This window comes from Callospermophilus lateralis, chromosome 11, assembly GCF_048772815.1.
Source record: "Callospermophilus lateralis isolate mCalLat2 chromosome 11, mCalLat2.hap1, whole genome shotgun sequence".
In the NCBI taxonomy this organism is placed as follows: Eukaryota; Metazoa; Chordata; class Mammalia; order Rodentia; family Sciuridae; genus Callospermophilus; species Callospermophilus lateralis.
Window position 1 is genome coordinate 118,332,144 of NC_135315.1, and position 17,258 is coordinate 118,349,401.

The 17,258-nt window shown below is 34.8% G+C and overlaps 1 protein-coding gene across 1 annotated transcript in view; it reads left to right on the plus strand.

Annotated features, from left to right (window-relative positions):
• Positions 1–17,258, plus strand: part of LOC143410781 (EGF-like repeat and discoidin I-like domain-containing protein 3) — a 224,590-nt gene that overhangs the window by 111,360 nt on the left and 95,972 nt on the right. The window contains exon 2 of the mRNA XM_076871505.1: positions 6,673–6,801. Within this exon, the coding sequence (XP_076727620.1) occupies positions 6,673–6,801 (129 nt within the window). The remainder of the gene's footprint in view (positions 1–6,672; positions 6,802–17,258) is intronic.

A 17,258-nucleotide genomic window follows, 5' to 3' on the forward strand; every position in this document is an offset into this window, starting at 1 on the left:
GTAATTTATAAATACTAATAAGAAATAAAGATACCCACCAGTCTGTATACTTCTTCTGCACATTTATAATACAAGAAGATGCAAACTTCTTTTAAGAGACTATCAAAGTAGAAAGGAGGTAAGATCACCCTTGACTGCCTTCTTTTTGTTTTTATTTGCTCTGATTGAGTAATATTAATTTGTTTTCAAACTTTGCTCTGCTGTTAAATTGTTTTCAAAGCTATAGGTAAGATATTTATATTAGTGCTGACATGCTACAGAAATGATATTGAATATCTTCAGGATATTGAATACCTTTAGCAGTTTTGACTGCTAAAGTTAAAAACATAACCTATTAAAAACTTATTAATATGAGGGCATTGAGAGATTTTAGAATGCATTTCCAGACACCACTATACAAACAAGGAACTTTGTTTATATCATCTGTACCACATTCACAAGTGAAGGAAAGCTTCTAAATTCACCTTAAAAATTAATCATATAAACTGGAAAACTACACATATTATGATATTGCAAGTTTAGTCTTTGCCAACAATTTTAATTCCACTCAAAGTATTTGTCGTATATTACTAGTACATTAGGTACCTAATTAATAAATAGTACTTAGCCTAAAATTAGTGGGAAAATCCTTCTATGTCTGTCAGGGTCTGTTTATTTCTTATCCTCATTGTAGTAGCATCATTTATACTGTAGATGATTATTATCATTTGTCAGAGTGGGACTTTAATATGATACTTTCAATATCAAAATAGAGCTGAGAATTATGTTGTGGGGAAAAAACAAAGAAAAATAGAAGTTTTCTAGGCCTCTATTTTTCTTATGATTACATACCTTTATTGCTTGGAGAAAAAAGAAACTGTTGATATGCATTTTAATCATACACAAAACCCAAAACACTTTTGGCTATCAAACACATTTTTTGAGTTGATTCCTGGTACTTCATTTATTGTTTTATTTATGTAATAACTTATTTTCTCATTATTTCATTTTGCTCATTTTTAAAGTGAATGTCTTTATTTAATAAGAATTGTTAAATTGGGAGAGTAAAACACTGTTAATGAGATTGTGAAAATTTATGTTGTTCTTGATTGTATATTTGCCTAAGAATTAAGATACATGCAATCATTATGTAAAAGTACACATTCAAACAGTCTGTTATTTACAATTCTGTTTAACATTCTTGAAGATGAAACCATATTAGTGACAAAAACATTGGAACCTAATTAAATTTTAAAGGACTTAATGATTGAAAGATGTAGAAAATTTACAGGAAGTATCCATAGTAATTATTGAGTGAAAAGCCTAAAGCTATTGACCCCCTATAAACCTAAAATTAAAATAGGGTTTAAGCAATAGATATAGTTGTTATTACTCATTATTGTCATATACTTGTTAATTCAAAAATGTACCAAACACCTGCTGTGTGCTGACCATGACTCTTCCCAAGTGACATTTATGATATACTGGGGAAAAGTGACAAGGAACCATTCACTTCAGCTCTGTTATGACCACTCCAAAAGAAGACAAGGCATTTAGCATTTTATCAGTTTTACATATATTTATTGAGTAACAATACTGGGGAAATTTTTGTGTTTGACAGTTGATTTTGAACATAGCTGAAATGAAACAGTATTGTTAGCATAGTAGAGCCTGTATATGTAATACCTCGTGACACAATTGTTGAAAATACTCTGAGATGTTCTCATGTGGGGAGGCTTTGCAGTGCTATACTATTTATAGGAATGTGCTTGGTGAATTCATGCTAATTCTGTTTACATTTGTCATAGCTAACATATTAGTATATAGATTGTCAACCTGGCTTGATGGAAAGGATGTGGACTTTGCAGTTAGGAAGAATGTGTTAAAATTGTTGCTTTTATAGTTAGACACGTTATTTACTTTAACCTCTCCAAGCCTGCTTTTTTTTAAATCTCTAAAACAAGAATATATTCTTAGAAAGTAATATAAAGAAAAATGTATACTTCCTGTTGCTAGCTTGTAAAGACTCTAGAAAGATTAAATCTTTATACTGTTGGCTTTATTTCATCCTACTTTAAATGAAAGTCACTGAATACCTTGGGATGGGAAAAATAATAGCAGCAGTCTCTATTTTAGTCTTTTCTAAAACCCATATGTCAGCTGAGGTCTGATGTCCTCTGGGATGTGAATGAAATGAGTTCCAACTCACTAGCTCTCATCTTTTAGGAATGCGAGAGGCTACACCAGGATTGCTGGGCAAGTTTCGCCTATGCCCTCAGGAAGCGCCCAGAGTGCCTGGGACTTAACATACCCCAGTCAACTCTACCTTCAGATTCCTGTCTCCACTGGAACCCCTGGGGCTTTGTGTGCAGCAGCACTTCTCTACTTCTGGCAGGATGAACTGAATGGAGAGCATTTCTCCCCTCCTGGCAGGACCAGATGGATGGAGAGCACAGCCGCTTCCCTTTATTTTCCCTAGGTACAACTCACAGGCATGGATGGTTAGCCAATGTCTGTGTAGAGCTGGATTCTCCTGCAAAGACTTTTCACATAGCATCAGTGAAAACAACTTAAACTGGAATTTGAGACATTACGTTTGTTACCAGCCACTTTTTCCAAAATATTACAGCATCCCAGTCTATTGCTTGACCCACCTCTCTCCTTGAAGACTTACTTTACTTTCAGCTTTCCTTTGAAGATCTCCTCTCCTGGGTCTTCCCAATCCCTTCCTCAGTTCTTCCCTTTGTTACACAGGTTCATGTAGCTCATCTCCCTGTGTTTGCTGTCTCATGAGTCTATTTTGCTAAGATGTAGGTATGCATAAGGTAGCCATCTCTTCCAGGCTTGGATTCACCCTGTGTTCCTTAGAGTGACTTCCACTGACCACTTTCCTGGAAATCTATGTTCTAACTCACCCAAGAACTGGTAGAAGTACCTTTATTCAGTATTTTTTAGTCATCACTAATAGAACTCTGAAAGTTTAAGGGAGCATGGAAAAATATTTTCTCTCTGATGTAAATCACAGCACTCTCTTGAGAGGACAGGAATAGCTTCATTAATTTTGGTATTAATAACTATTTTTTCCTCCTAGATATAATTTGTTAAACTCAATTTTCTTCATCTTAAGTGTTTTCTAGATATATTCCTATTAGGTTTTGCTTTCTCAACTGTAAAATTGAGAGATTGCATAAGGTAATTTTAAAAGTTCCTTATTAGTTTAAAAGTATTTATTTATTTGAATCTATTTCTACCTTTCTCTAACAATTATTATCTGTATGGTTATCAGTTAAAAATATCTAAGTCTTTTTTATCTGATATTGAAATGAATCAATGAGTAAAACCTCTAACACCCAATTTATTTCATCATCCCTTTCTGAAATCATATATTCTTTGTTCAAGGCCTAAAGGTGTGTAGGAGATGTGGATTTGAGAAATATCTAATCTTTCTGATCTTCAGTTGTTTTTTTTTTTTATAACCACAAAAGAAAATGACAGTGACTACTTTGCCAAATTGCTTTGAGGAATATTTGAGAACATTTATATAGAAAGAATTTGGAAATTGTAAGACACTACCATATAGTAATTAATTAGTGAGGACAAAAGTGAAAACTGAGAAATAATAGATCTGGATTTTTAGCACAATTTATACATTTTAGCAATGGAAGAAAATGATTCAAATTCCTCTCAAGCTAGTCATTGGTCTTGCACTTTCTTCTCTGTCTCCAATATTGGCAATACATCACTTTAAGGGCAGAGGTTAGATAATTTATTTGTGATATGTACTGAATGGCATAAAACTGCCTACTTAAATAAATATATTGATTTTTCAAAAATAAATTTTATTATGTATAGTTAAGGTTTACAACATGATGTTATGGTACATAGAGATAATAAAATGTTTTATCATAATAAAGTATATTAACATAACTATCATCTCACATAAATTCTTTTTTGTTAGCAAGCAGCTAAAATATACTTCACCAAAATTTCTAATATAACTTATTAATTTTAGTCTTTTTGCTAAGTCTCTAGACTTGGTCATTCTTTGTAATTAAAATGGGACAGCTGGGGGTGGGGAATGACAGCTCCCATGATTTCTACTTATTTTTTTACAATCCAGCCATGCTGTTTCCTAGTCTAACTGTACCTTTATTAGACTCTAGAGTCATTGAACTTCACACAAGTTAAAACTGAAAGGAATGGATCATCAAAGATACTTTCAGATATAAAGCTGCTGGTCGAAGGAATACAATCATGAAGTTTTGCTCCAATGGCAGGGCAATGAGTGACATTGCTAAGGACTAAGGACTTGCTACCTGTTGTTGAAGTCCTATTGCAAAATGATGATAATAAATTTCATTACCTCTCCATAGTTCCAAAAAGGACTTTGACCCATGTCATGACATGTGAATAAATCAGTCAGGGTCGCTCCAGGTGAATTGGGCTGGCTACTAAATAACCACACAGAAACAGAAAGTAACTATTTTGGGGTTCAGAGATGGCTCCTCTACCTCAGCTCTCACAAGGGAGGCCAGAGAGGCAGGCAAAAGAGAGAGCAAGCATATCCCAAATCCCAGTTTTATTTGGGGAGAGCTGTTCAATAGAACATTTTATTCTAATAGGGCCAAGGGTCAGGTTTTGGAGGGTAGAGTCTTGCTTGGTGATGTCTTCTTGTCAGCAATTTGACTGTCATCTTGAAAAGTCACACCCATCTCAGGTGCTGTGTGGGGATTATAGGCAGAGCTAGTGAAAAGGACACATATATTACATAGTCCAGTCAGAGCAGCAACATCAGTCCAGTTCCCTCATACACTCAAATGAGCATAGCTCACATACATAGCCCATGGCTGGCTCTCGACAGACCCATATTCAAGTAGCCATTATCTTTTGCACTCCTTGACTAGTCCTCCCTGTTGGGGCCTCTTGTGTCCAACCCTGTGCCTTCCTTCCTGTCTCAATTGAAAGCATTAGCTCCTTTTCTCAGTGCATCTTCCTTCAGGACTCTGGAATCCACTTTTTATTCATAGACACTTAGTTTTTTATTAATCTTACTTTGCTTTTTTTTGTTTTATTAGTACATTATAGTTATACATAGTAGCGGAGTTCATTTTGACATATCATACATTCACGATTCCATATAATTTGCTCTGTTTCAGCGTCCAATACTTCCTTTCCCTCCTTCTCATCCCTGTTCTTCTTCTATTCTTCTGGTCTTCTTCTATTTATTTGTTGTTTTGAAATTGATGCTTTCTAGATATACATAAAGGTAAAATTCACCAGTACATTCGTATATGTACTCTCCTTTGCTAATATGTACACCTTAACTTTATTTTCTCTTTTTTTCCATATATTTTTATTGATGCATTGCAACCATACATAATATTGGGATTTGTCTTCATGCATTCATGCATACACATGATATTTTTTCTCACTTTGAAATGTGCTTTAGTCTCCATGGTTAAAAAAAAATAAGAAAAGAAAAAAAGTAGGAAAAAAAACAACATTGTTTTTGTTGTTTGGTCTTTCTTTATCTCACAGAGAGAATTTTTCTTTCCTCAACTAGACTCTACCCTTCTTCAAAATCTCGAGTCTGGATTCTGTCATCAAAGAATATTCTCCAGAAAGCAGACTATAATACAGAATAAGTAGAAAAAAATTTTCAGGGAGAAAGTCTATAATGGACAAAGGGTAGAGTACTCAGATGGTGACATTCCCTGACATTTCTGAAGAAAGAAAAAGGAAAGAAAGAGCATTGCGTAGAAAAACCCTCAGACACCCAGGGTTCAAAGAAAACCTCAGATTCACTAGTGGAGCACTCCAGAGTACAAAACGTGCACTTGAAAGGTCTTAGGTTAGTGGGACTGGCCCAGCTTGACACGCCCCATGGTGCTCAGCTAAGGAGTGTGACCTGGAATGAATGCTACTGTAGCAGATCCTGCCATTCAGTACCTGGCTGCTGTCAACTAACCACATTGCTGGCAGTCTGGTTCTCTCCAAGGGAGATCTGAGCACAACCTTGTCACTTGCCACAGGTATTGGTCACTCTGTTGAAGTTACTTCCTGAAAGCTCCTAAGTGATGATTAAACTCTTTTTCTCCAAAGGTGCAACTTTTGGTTAACTGCCCCTTTTAGGTTGGCAAGAAACATGCTTTTCCAGAGGCATGTTCTACCTTAAATTCAAAAGTAGTCTATAAATTTTTTCTTGGTCTCTGTGGTTACAGTCTTATGCTATAACAGAGGACAAAACTCTTCAGTGTTCATAACTTCAAAAAATTACTATTTGATATTAATTTTTAAATATGCAAAAGCTATTCTACAATTCAGATGCCTTGAAAATTTAACTTAGTGCTATATTTTTTGAGTTCTTAATATGTGGTAAAGACTTTCATTGATATTTTGTATGTACCTGAACTCTTTTCATTGGTAACAGAACCCATTGAGATAAATATTATTAATATTAATATTTAACACAAGAGTAAACTGAGGCAACAGAGAAAATAAATAAATTTCAAGGTGACATGGACTATAATGTGGTAAAACCAGAATTCCAACCCAGGTCTTCAGAGTTTACACAACAAGTACATTTCCTGTATGTTAATATCTAAAGTACTTTTTCTATAAAATTGTTAATTGCAAAATGTTGATCTACTTTTAAGCATATGCATCATGCAGCGATATTTATTTTTCTTTCAGGTCCCTGCATTCCGAATCCATGCCATAATGGAGGAACCTGTGAAATAAGTGAAGCATACAGAGGGGACACTTTCATAGGCTATGTTTGTAAATGTCCCCGAGGATTTAATGGGATTCACTGTCAGCACAGTAAGTTATTTCTAGTCATTGTGCTTTTATTATTATTGATCTAAAGTGTACAAGTCATTACCATTCTTTGTTTGTAGTAGAATCATAGATTCTTTGAGCAGTTTGAGCAGCAAAGAGCCCTAGCACTTGGCTATACTGCTTCTCTCCCACTGAATACACCAGGTCCTCAGCTGAGGACTCGACTATGTTGCAGTCCTTCCAGGGATGTGGGGGGTTCGTAATATCCTGGTTTGCCCTTTTCATCATTGTTCAACCATAATTGCAAAATATTCCTGTTCCTGTAAAACTGATATTTGTCTCCCTTTCACATTCACATTAAAGCTACATTTTTCAAGCTTCCCAGAATTATCCTGGTGATTAAGTTCAGAGATGATACCCAGAAAAGAGCACTGTCCACTCTGCCCTATCTATAAGACAGGGATCTCCTTCTTTCTTATTGTCATTTTAGCATGTAAATCTTTGAAAAGTCAACAAGCATGCCATCTGCACTTCTTTCTTTTATCTCTAATCTTATTTATCCTGGAAATTTCATCAAAATAAATTCATTTGTGATGATTTCTTCTTAGAAGCAGAACTGAACAAAAATGTCAAATGAGTGGTGTGGACTTCAGATTACCACAGGATCCCAGCAGGCAAGCTCTCAAGGAAAGTTTTTATAGGGGTGTCACATGCAAGCTGAGTATTGGAGAAGGGACTGGATATTGATCAGAGGGAGGTGGTAGGAAGATTAGAGAGGGATTATGTGAGCCATGAATATCAGAGTGACAGTTAAGTGATGGTTTTAAAAATAAGTAAGGCAAATCTGGATATGTCAGCCAGAGCCTGATTTCCACCCAATAGCATCAAGCATAGGGTCCCCCAAACCTGAATCTTTGGGAGCATCTTGTACTTTTCTGGACATTTCCCATGTCCAAGAGTTTGTAGAATTTCTGAAGATGGGAACCCAGCATCCAAGGTGCCTAGATATTCACTTAATCCAATGAAGAGAATATTGGCAATCCTTAATCACAATGCCTTGAGATACAGTGTCAGAGCTGTGCCCAGAGGAGACAATCTGCCCACCTCCTTCAATTCAGTTCAGAGTAACCTGTACACATACACACTGAAGACCCACCTGGAACCAGATTTTCATGATGGACTGTTTTCTGGTGTTCAGACATGGGCCTTAAATGTAAGGTCAAATTATTCTGATTTCCTTTTTTAGAAACTGAGAGTATATACAAGCAGATTCTTACTGTTACAAGAAATCCTTAGAGCTTGGAAGGATTATATTTGGAAGGCATGTATAGACCCCTAATGTCACATGTATTCCACATTAATTCATTCTTTTTCCTCAACCTACTGTTGAAGGCAGCATGAAGTTGGGGCCTGCCTTTAAGCCAGAGATTGGAAAACTCAAAATCTTAGTTCTGACAAATAATATTTATACAGTAATACAAAATTATTTTCATTATCTCTAGGCCTAAATTTCTTCATTTTGAGCAGTTCCATTTCATTTCAGTTGTTTTTAAGCACTTAGAAGTTCCATCAAATATATCAAGTCAGCCAGGTGTGGTGGCAAATGCCTATAATCCCAACACCTCAGGAGGCTTAGGCAGGAGGATCAAAGTTACTCTCAGCCACTTAATGATGCCCTAAGCAACTCAGAAAAAAAAATCAAGTCATCTTTTGTATGTCCCAGTCTTTTGCCTTATACCCTTGCATCACACTGAAAATTCATTAAATTTCAAAGCTTATTTTGGAGACCAAATAACTGCTCCCCTTTCTGCAACTGACCCCTTCCCCAAGACCTTAAATTCATCTTAGGTATTGCAGTAGAAAACCTGAGGTTGAGAGATTCAATTCAGAACTAGAATTTTATTGTCAAATCACCTGCCTCTATTCTGTAGATTGCATCATTATTAGTTGCAAGAGTCAATGGAAGGAAGAAGACTATGTTTGGATTTGGAATTAGAAATCTAGATTTGAGACCTGACCTTTAAAGTTATTGGATAAGTGACCTTGAGCTAGTCATTTGACCTTTCTGTGACCAAAGACACATAAATTGAGGAATTGAACTAGAAATAGATGACCTTTGGTTCACATGAACCAGGAAAATATTATGACTAAATGGGTTGCTTACTCACTGTATAAAGGTTATCAAGCCTTCCACTTTATAGATGAAATTGAAAAGGATTATAAATTGGGAAAGCAGATTAAGAAGTGCTGGTAGCTCTGGAAATCTTTCTGTAGGAGAAACAGAAATACAACTCTTTAATCCCCAGCAAGAACTGCTATGTGTTTGGGTTTATTTTTCACACTGGTAACAGTTTCATGACCGAGATATTCTCTAGAGCCTTGCTACTCAGAATGTCCCTAGGAGATTTTTAGAAATGCAGATTATCAAACATCACCTCAAGTCAACTGAATCAGAATCTGCACTCCATAACAATCCCCAGGTGACTCTTGCATATCAGAAAGTTTGAGAACTACTATACAAAGTTTTGAATAGCTAAGTATGATCATATCCTACACTGATAGCAACTGTTGAATTCAGTTGCATAAAATAGATGAGAGCAAAATGTTAAAGGTTTTTGAAAGGCAAGACTTCATTGAAAGTTACTAAAAATTAGAGATGTATTAATTTAATATGAATATTTCATTTGGAAAAAGAATAGAAAAAAATCCTGCAGATAGACATTGGGGGAATGCTTACTAAATCAGTTCTATGTGATAGAATATTCACTAAATATTCTAGAATATAGTTAGACACTTAATTAAGTTTTATGATACCCAGTGATGAATATACAGGTAATCATTTCAGTTTAACAACTATGTTACCAATGTTTTACAAATTAGGAAAATTATTTCCATAATTAATATCTACATATGCCTTTTGGATTTTTTAATGGTATAAGTTTTATTTTAGTATAAAGTTTATAGAAAAACTGAGCATGAAATATATGGTTCCCATCTAGCTTTCTTTCACATCCATACACAGTTTCCCCTAGCATTAACATATTGAACTGCAATACATTTATTACAATTGTAAGCAAGTATTAATACAACATTATTAACTAAAGCCCATAATTTACATTAGGTTGATTTCTTTTTTATTTTATAATTACCTGGGATTTTAAAAATGGATAAGCTCAGGTGTTCTCCATTATAGAATCACACAAAATAGGTTCATTGACATAACCACCCCCTGTACTCTATCCATTTATGCTTTCCTTCCCCTGCCCCAACCTTTGACAGCCATTGATCTTTCACTATCTCTATAGTTTTTCCTTTTCCAGAAATTCAAATAATTAGAATCCCCCAGAATGTAACCTTTTCACATTGATTGCTTTCACTGAACAATATGCATTTAAGGTCCTTCCTTATCTTTCTAGGACTTGGTAGCTCATTAGTTTTTACACTTAATATTTCATTCTATAGTTTTATCACAGTTTACTCACCATTTGTAGGATACCTTGGTTACTTTCAAATTTTGGCAATGATAAATAAAGCTTCTATAAATATTCACATGCAAGGTTTTATGTGAACATAAGTCTTTAATTTATTTGGGTAATACCTAGGAGAGCAATATCTGGGAATGTGCCTTCAGTTTTATAAGAGACTGCCAAAATGCCTCCTATGGGGACTGTACCATTTTACCTGCTTGTTGGCAATTAATGAGAGTCCCTGTTTTTCAACATACTCATCAACATTAGTCATAATAAAAATAGCATGAGATTATAACTCTATAATAATTTTATAATAATCATTAGGGATCTCATATAGATTTATCAAATTGTATTTGTTTTGAAAATGCCATAGAATAATTTGAAACACACATACACACTGTATGTATGTATATAAATTAAGGATATACATTGTAGAATAAATTGAGCACCAAAATGGTCCAGAGGTTAAGATTTGAAAGGCATTTGTAAGCAGGCAGCTTTCTACTGGGAGCTGCATTTGGGGCATGCTAGAAGTAATCATATTGTCTTCGTTGCCTAGTAACAACTCTAATGCCTTAGAGAAGGACTATTGCTTCATTCCCAGGACTCTGCCTGTCTTCCCACTGCAGACTCTCTATGCATTCTTCCCTCCCAGTCAGTGCACAACTTCACAGCCATTATTTCCTTCAAGAACAAATTGTCATTTTCTATTTTTTGGTGAAGAATAGCTGGTCTAGGAGCCCACCAAGTCCTATAAGCAAAAGGAATGGTTTAAAGAAGTGGTCCATGTGATCAGACTGGCTCAGGAAAGATAAAATTCTCACTAGCCCTTTTCCTCATTGTAAAAGGTAGTCAGGAAAACAGACCTAAGGCTTTCCTCTTTATTCTGCTAAATACTGTAAATCAGTTTGGTCTTAGATTTATGTTATTGATTAATGGATTCATACATTCAACAAATAAAAATCTACTGGGGCCTTGAATTTTTTCACTTGTGTAAATTACATGTTCCACTTTTCTTAGAATTAGATAATGATATTTGCTGTTTCAATAATCATTGTTAATAGGATTAATTGCATATTTGGCAATTTTGTGTTTTCTCTGATACTTTATACTTGTTAAACATGCAGACTCATAGTCTACCTAAGCCCTGTTGAATTGGAATCTTTGGTCAATGCCTTGGATTTAATGCTTTAGGACTTAAAAATACCCATATGATCTTGAGGTACACTAAACGTAAGGACCATTGGCTTAAAGACTGACCATTAACCTTAAGTATCTTAATTATACTGGAGGAGGCATAATGTAAGGGGCAGGATTCTGGATAAGACCTGGATTTTGATGCAGCTCTATCTTGATCTATAGAGGAAGGGTCAGCTGGCACTTAATGCTTCTGTGCTACAGGTTTCTCATTTAATAATTCAATGCAATTGACATTTACTGAGAGCTTACTGTGTTGTATGCTCAAAATAACATGTCTGCAAAAACTGGATTTAATAGCCCTTTAACCTGCTTGCTTAAAAAAAATGTTCATTAGAGTCACATGAGGTGTTTCAAAACATACTTTACAAAATTGGAAGAATTAGATATGCCTGATGGTCTAATGTTTTACAATCTAATACTGATTCCTATTGATTGTGAATTTTTCTTTCCTTTAAAAATGTTTTATTTTTTTAAGAAAAAAAACTGTATTGTGGGATAAAGAGAACTTTATGCTTTTCTATAAAAATTTTTCTTAACATCCTAATTAAAGATAATTCTTATTATTTTTAAATCAATTTTTAATAATTTTTATCTTCCTGGCTTCTTTAGTTTAGCTTTTTCACGACAGAGTCCATTTGTCCTAACAAAGAATTCACTTCCAAATTTTGTAAAAACTTTTACCTGGAGGTATTACTTATACATGCAAACTATGTAACTCCATTGGTTAAATAAATATCTCCAAGAAGACTTTCAAAATAGACTTGTTTCCAATCCCAAAAGCTGAGGTCAAGATTTGAAATATTCCTGCTCACTGATGACTTTTCAGGTCAGTGTGAGGCCCCTTAAGTATATAAACCAGAGGTCCTGGAACTCACTAAACATTGAATCATGTGGACGTCCAAAGAAATACACAGATTTCTTTTGTTCATCCACAGAGATTCCAGTTTAATAGTCCTAGTTTTGGACCCAGGTGTATTTAACAAGTCCCCCAGTAAAAGTGACACAAATGTTCCTAGAACTCTGGTTCTCAACCTTGGCTGCACATTACAACTGCCTGGGGACCTATAAAAAATAGTAACGGCTGACTTCTACCCCAGAATCTGATTTTTAATTGGTCCAGGGTGTGGTTTAGGCATTAGGGGTTTTAAAACCTCCCCTGATGATTCTAATGTGCAACCAAAGCTGGAAATCAGTGTTCTGGAACCATCTTGTGAGGAATTGCAGAATCTAAGCCCAATAAGCAGAGATACACTCAAAGGGAAACTAAATTTAGTATACTTAATTAAAAGCTCACACAGAATGAGCTTCTCAAAACCTTATTGAATTGTGACATTTAACCTTTGTTTAAAATCATGCAAATCATCTTACAGAAAGAATTCCTAACTAAGTGAAAGAATCAAGACAGAAGAAGTTGTTAGCTTATTCTTCTTATAATTCATCATTCTTTAATCTATCTATATTAGCCAGAGTTCCAAAACATTTTTATTTTCTTATTTTCCTTTTTTGGCTAGAGGCCAACAAAGAACATGGTCTTGGACAACATAGATAATAGATATTTGCACAGAAACACTACTCAAATATGTAAACAAACTCTGATATTGATAAAACTCATATTTTAAAATGGCTATTTTAGATAATAGGAAAAACATTTTTATCCTTTTACTTATTAAAAGAAACCTGGTTGTTCCAAAATAATAAACTCTGAACAGAAATATCTTTTAAAAATTTTGCCACAAGATTATACTCATAAAGAGAGCATATTTATACTAATAGGCTCGAGCTTCTAGAATGGGTTCACTCATGTTTTATGAAGATTCTCTAAAGGAACACAAATAAAACCACAAAAGCAGTTTTTAAAAATAATGTGATTAATCTGAATTTACACAGTCTCCCAGTGATGTTAACATTGATTTTCTGATCACTGTTGCTCTTTGCTGCTACCTTCTGAACTTCCCTGTAGCTCCCATGGGACCTCATTCTTTCCTAGAGTATCCCCCAGCCACATCAGGAAATTATATATTCACACATTTAGGAAGTATTTATTGAGAACTTACTTTTTGGTGAATATGTGTCATGTACTTAGCTCTGCCATTGACCCCTCCTGGAACATATTGCTCAGGGGCAAGCTACTCTGTCCCCAGCTAAATGATTACCTCACCAGCTAAAGTGTACATGGTCTGAAGAAGCAGCAGGAGTCTAGTCATTTTAGCCACATTGGGTCCTACTGTGTTCCTTGGTGTTGGCTATTTTCAGAACATCACAAATCTTTTTATGAACTCAACCTTCTTGCTGGAGCTGCTCTATCATTCAGGGCACAAGCAGATGCCCCAGGCTTGTTAGGGTCAGAAGGCAATATGTCTATACCTCTTATCCCTATATCTATCATCTTCCCCCAAAGCTATTTTGCAGACTCATTTCTCCTTAGATCTGAAAGCATCTATGCACACAAGGATAAATCTCCTTATGGATCTGAAGCCTATTTATCCAGCAGGTATGGATTAATGCCTACTTTGAACCAAGCAATGTTCTGTATGTTGATTACAGCACTGAACCAAAACAACCAAATCCCTGCTGTTTCAGGGCTTTTATTCTAATGGGAAAAATTATAATAAAAAAATAGCAACACTTGCTTTACCATAAAGTCAAGCAATTAAACTCCTGGGCACTTATCTCAGAGAACTAAAAGTTTAAGTTCACCCAAATATCTGTTCATGGATGTCCATTACAGTTTTATTTGTAATGGCTTAAAATTGGAATTGACCTAGATGTCCTTCAACAGGTAATTGGTTAAACAAACTTTGGTACATGCATACCTGTTACTCAAAATAGAAAGGTAGGAACTATTTATTGATACTTATAAAAACTTAGATAAATCTCCAGGAAATTAGCTGAGTGAAAAGAAAAAAAAAAGTCAATTTCAAGAGGCTGTATACTAAATACTTCACTTCTATAACATTTTTGAGATGACCAAGTTTTAGAAATGGAGAATATTCTAGTGGTTTCCAGATATTATAGAAAGGGAGGAAGGTGAGTGTGGTTTATTAAAGGGCAACATGAGGTATCTTTGTGGTGCTGAAACTGTTCAGCATACTGCCATGATAGATTCACAAATGTATGCACATGATAAAATTGTATAGAACTAATTACATATGCAAATAAGTAAAACTCTTTACATCTGGATAATATTGCCATATTTTTAATAATGTCAATAATATTTTGGTTATACTTTTATTATTCACTTGCAAAAATTGGCAAAGTGTACATGGATCTCTTTGTATTATTTTTATAATGAATATGAGTGTAACTAATGAAAATTTTAATTAAAGAACATAAAGCATTAATATGTAATATCTAGTATCCATGTGTGTTTATCAGGATGGGACATGTAATTCAGGGGTATTATTTTGTAACATGGCCAAAGAAGTTTCCTCAGACCTCAAATTGACATTTGAGACTCAGGAAGCTTATCAGGGAGCAAAACACTATTGTACCCTAGGCTAATTAAAGTTTTTTGAGAACTTTAAGGCACCATATACATCTTTAAATTAGTCATTGCTGTGAGGAGGTTTCAGTCATTTTTAAGGTACATCTTAAATTAGAATACTTCTAATGTAAAATTTACCAACCTGACCACCCGAAAAAAAACAAAAACCATTTAGTGGTAAAGGAACTACTTCTGCCATTTTTTAAATAAGTTAATAGTTTATTTGGATAATGAAGGTGTGATTATTAACACAATTGAAAACTAAAATGCAAGGGACCTGAACCTTGATTCCTTGTATGCTCTTAACAAGTCAAATGAACTTCAACAAGTGCTGATTGAAGCCCTGTTTTCCTTGTCTTTCAAATATAAGTAACTGGGCCATTCTCCCAGTTAGGTTCTAGTTCATTATGCCAACGCAATTTAAAATATATGAAAGTGTTTTGTATAATTAGAAATTCTGTATTTTCATAAATTTATTATTTTTTCTATTATTGATTTTCAAAATACTTTAATCATGGCAGAAGAAATTGACATTAAAATAAACACTGATTTTTATCTCACCTAATTATATGGCAGAAAGGTTAGGAACATCAGATGCCTCGATTTAAAAAGTATTATCTTCTAGCTGGGTACAGTGGCACATGCCTGTAATCAAGCTACTTGGGAAGCTGTGTCTGAAGGATTACAAGTTTACTATTAGTCTGAGCGACTTAGGGAGTCCTTGTCTCAAAATAAAAAATAAAATGGGCTGGAGAAGAATTAATTAGTAAAGCACCCCTGTGGTCTCTTCCAGTACCACGCATACACACACACACACACACACACACACACGCACACGCATGCACACACACAAATTAGAAGCAGATGAAAATCAAAGAAAATGTGCTGTATATACACCATGGAGTTTTATAATCAGTCATGAAGAAGAATGAAATTATGGCATTTGCTGTTCACTAAATAGAACTAGAGAACATAATGCTAAGTGAAAGAAGCCAGGCTCCAAAGAGTTTAGGGATGAATGTTTTCTCTTATATGCAGAAGGTAGCCCTAAATAAGGAGAAAAAGTATTTTTGTTGCTATTGTCTTTCTCAGAGTCTATTACCATGTGGCATAAAATGTTATCAGATAATACATTAATGGACTTACTGTTTACCAGACTAATGATTCATTCATTCATTCATTCATCAAATATTTATGAGCTGGGTACTATGTGTCTAGGGGAACTCTTGAAAATAGAAGAACAACCAGTGGAGTAAAGGAAGAGGGTAGAGAGGAAGGAGAGAGGGACAGAAAAGGGAGGAACAGGGGAATGAAACTGACTAAATCATGTCTTTTCCTGTCCATTGCTCTTGACCTTACCTCCTGCTGCTTGTACTGTATTCACTCTGTTCCCTTGCTGTCCTCAAACATACTGAGCCTGATATCAGTCTGGGGACCTTGCACACACACACACACACACACACACACACACACACACACATTACCATAGTATGTGCTCATTTTCTTCTTAGATCTTGGCTCAAGTGATAAATTTCCAGAGGCACATTTTCTGACTGCCTCAAATGAAATGGAGTTCTGTAACACCTTCTTCACTTTGCTTTCCCTTCTTCTACCTTCCGTTATTTTAGAATTTCTCACCTGATGCCGTATAATACATTTATTTCTTACTGTTTTTTTTCCTCTGTAGAAAATAAGCTTCCTTTCTATAGCCAAGACTTTTTTCATTTATGTTTTGCTATATTCAAAATGATTAAAAGTACCCAGCTCATAAATATTTGATAAATAAATGAATGAATGAATCATCAGTCTGGTAAACAGTAATTCCATAAATGTATCTTCTGATAACATTTTACCTTCCATGGTAATAGACTCTGAGAAAGACAAAAACAACAAAAATACTTTTAAGAAATAATATGTGCCTTTAAGAGCTTATGAAATTAATGTAGAATAAAATAGTAGTTCACCTAATGGGCCAAATGAGTTTGGGAACAGTGTACATTGCCTTTCTTCTTCTGGAGATAGTCAGTGTTAATTGGCTTATTGATGGTTCTCAGGAGTAACAGGAGTTCTCCAGTTGATAAAGAATTATAGGTAAGTAATTGTTGGATAATTTTGAAAATGAGTTTAATATCATTTAACTTAATTGCCTAAAAGAGATAGAAGTAGGAGTGGCGTGGAAATCTCAGAGGGAGAGCTCAATCATTATATAAAGAAGAAAGGACAGAAAACAAAATTGAGACAGAGACATGAAAAGTTGAGGGAGTTATTGTTAAAGGAGTGATTAGCATGTTGGAGGCAGAGGTGAGACTAAAGACTAATAAAGGGTTTCTTTGTATCAGCACAAA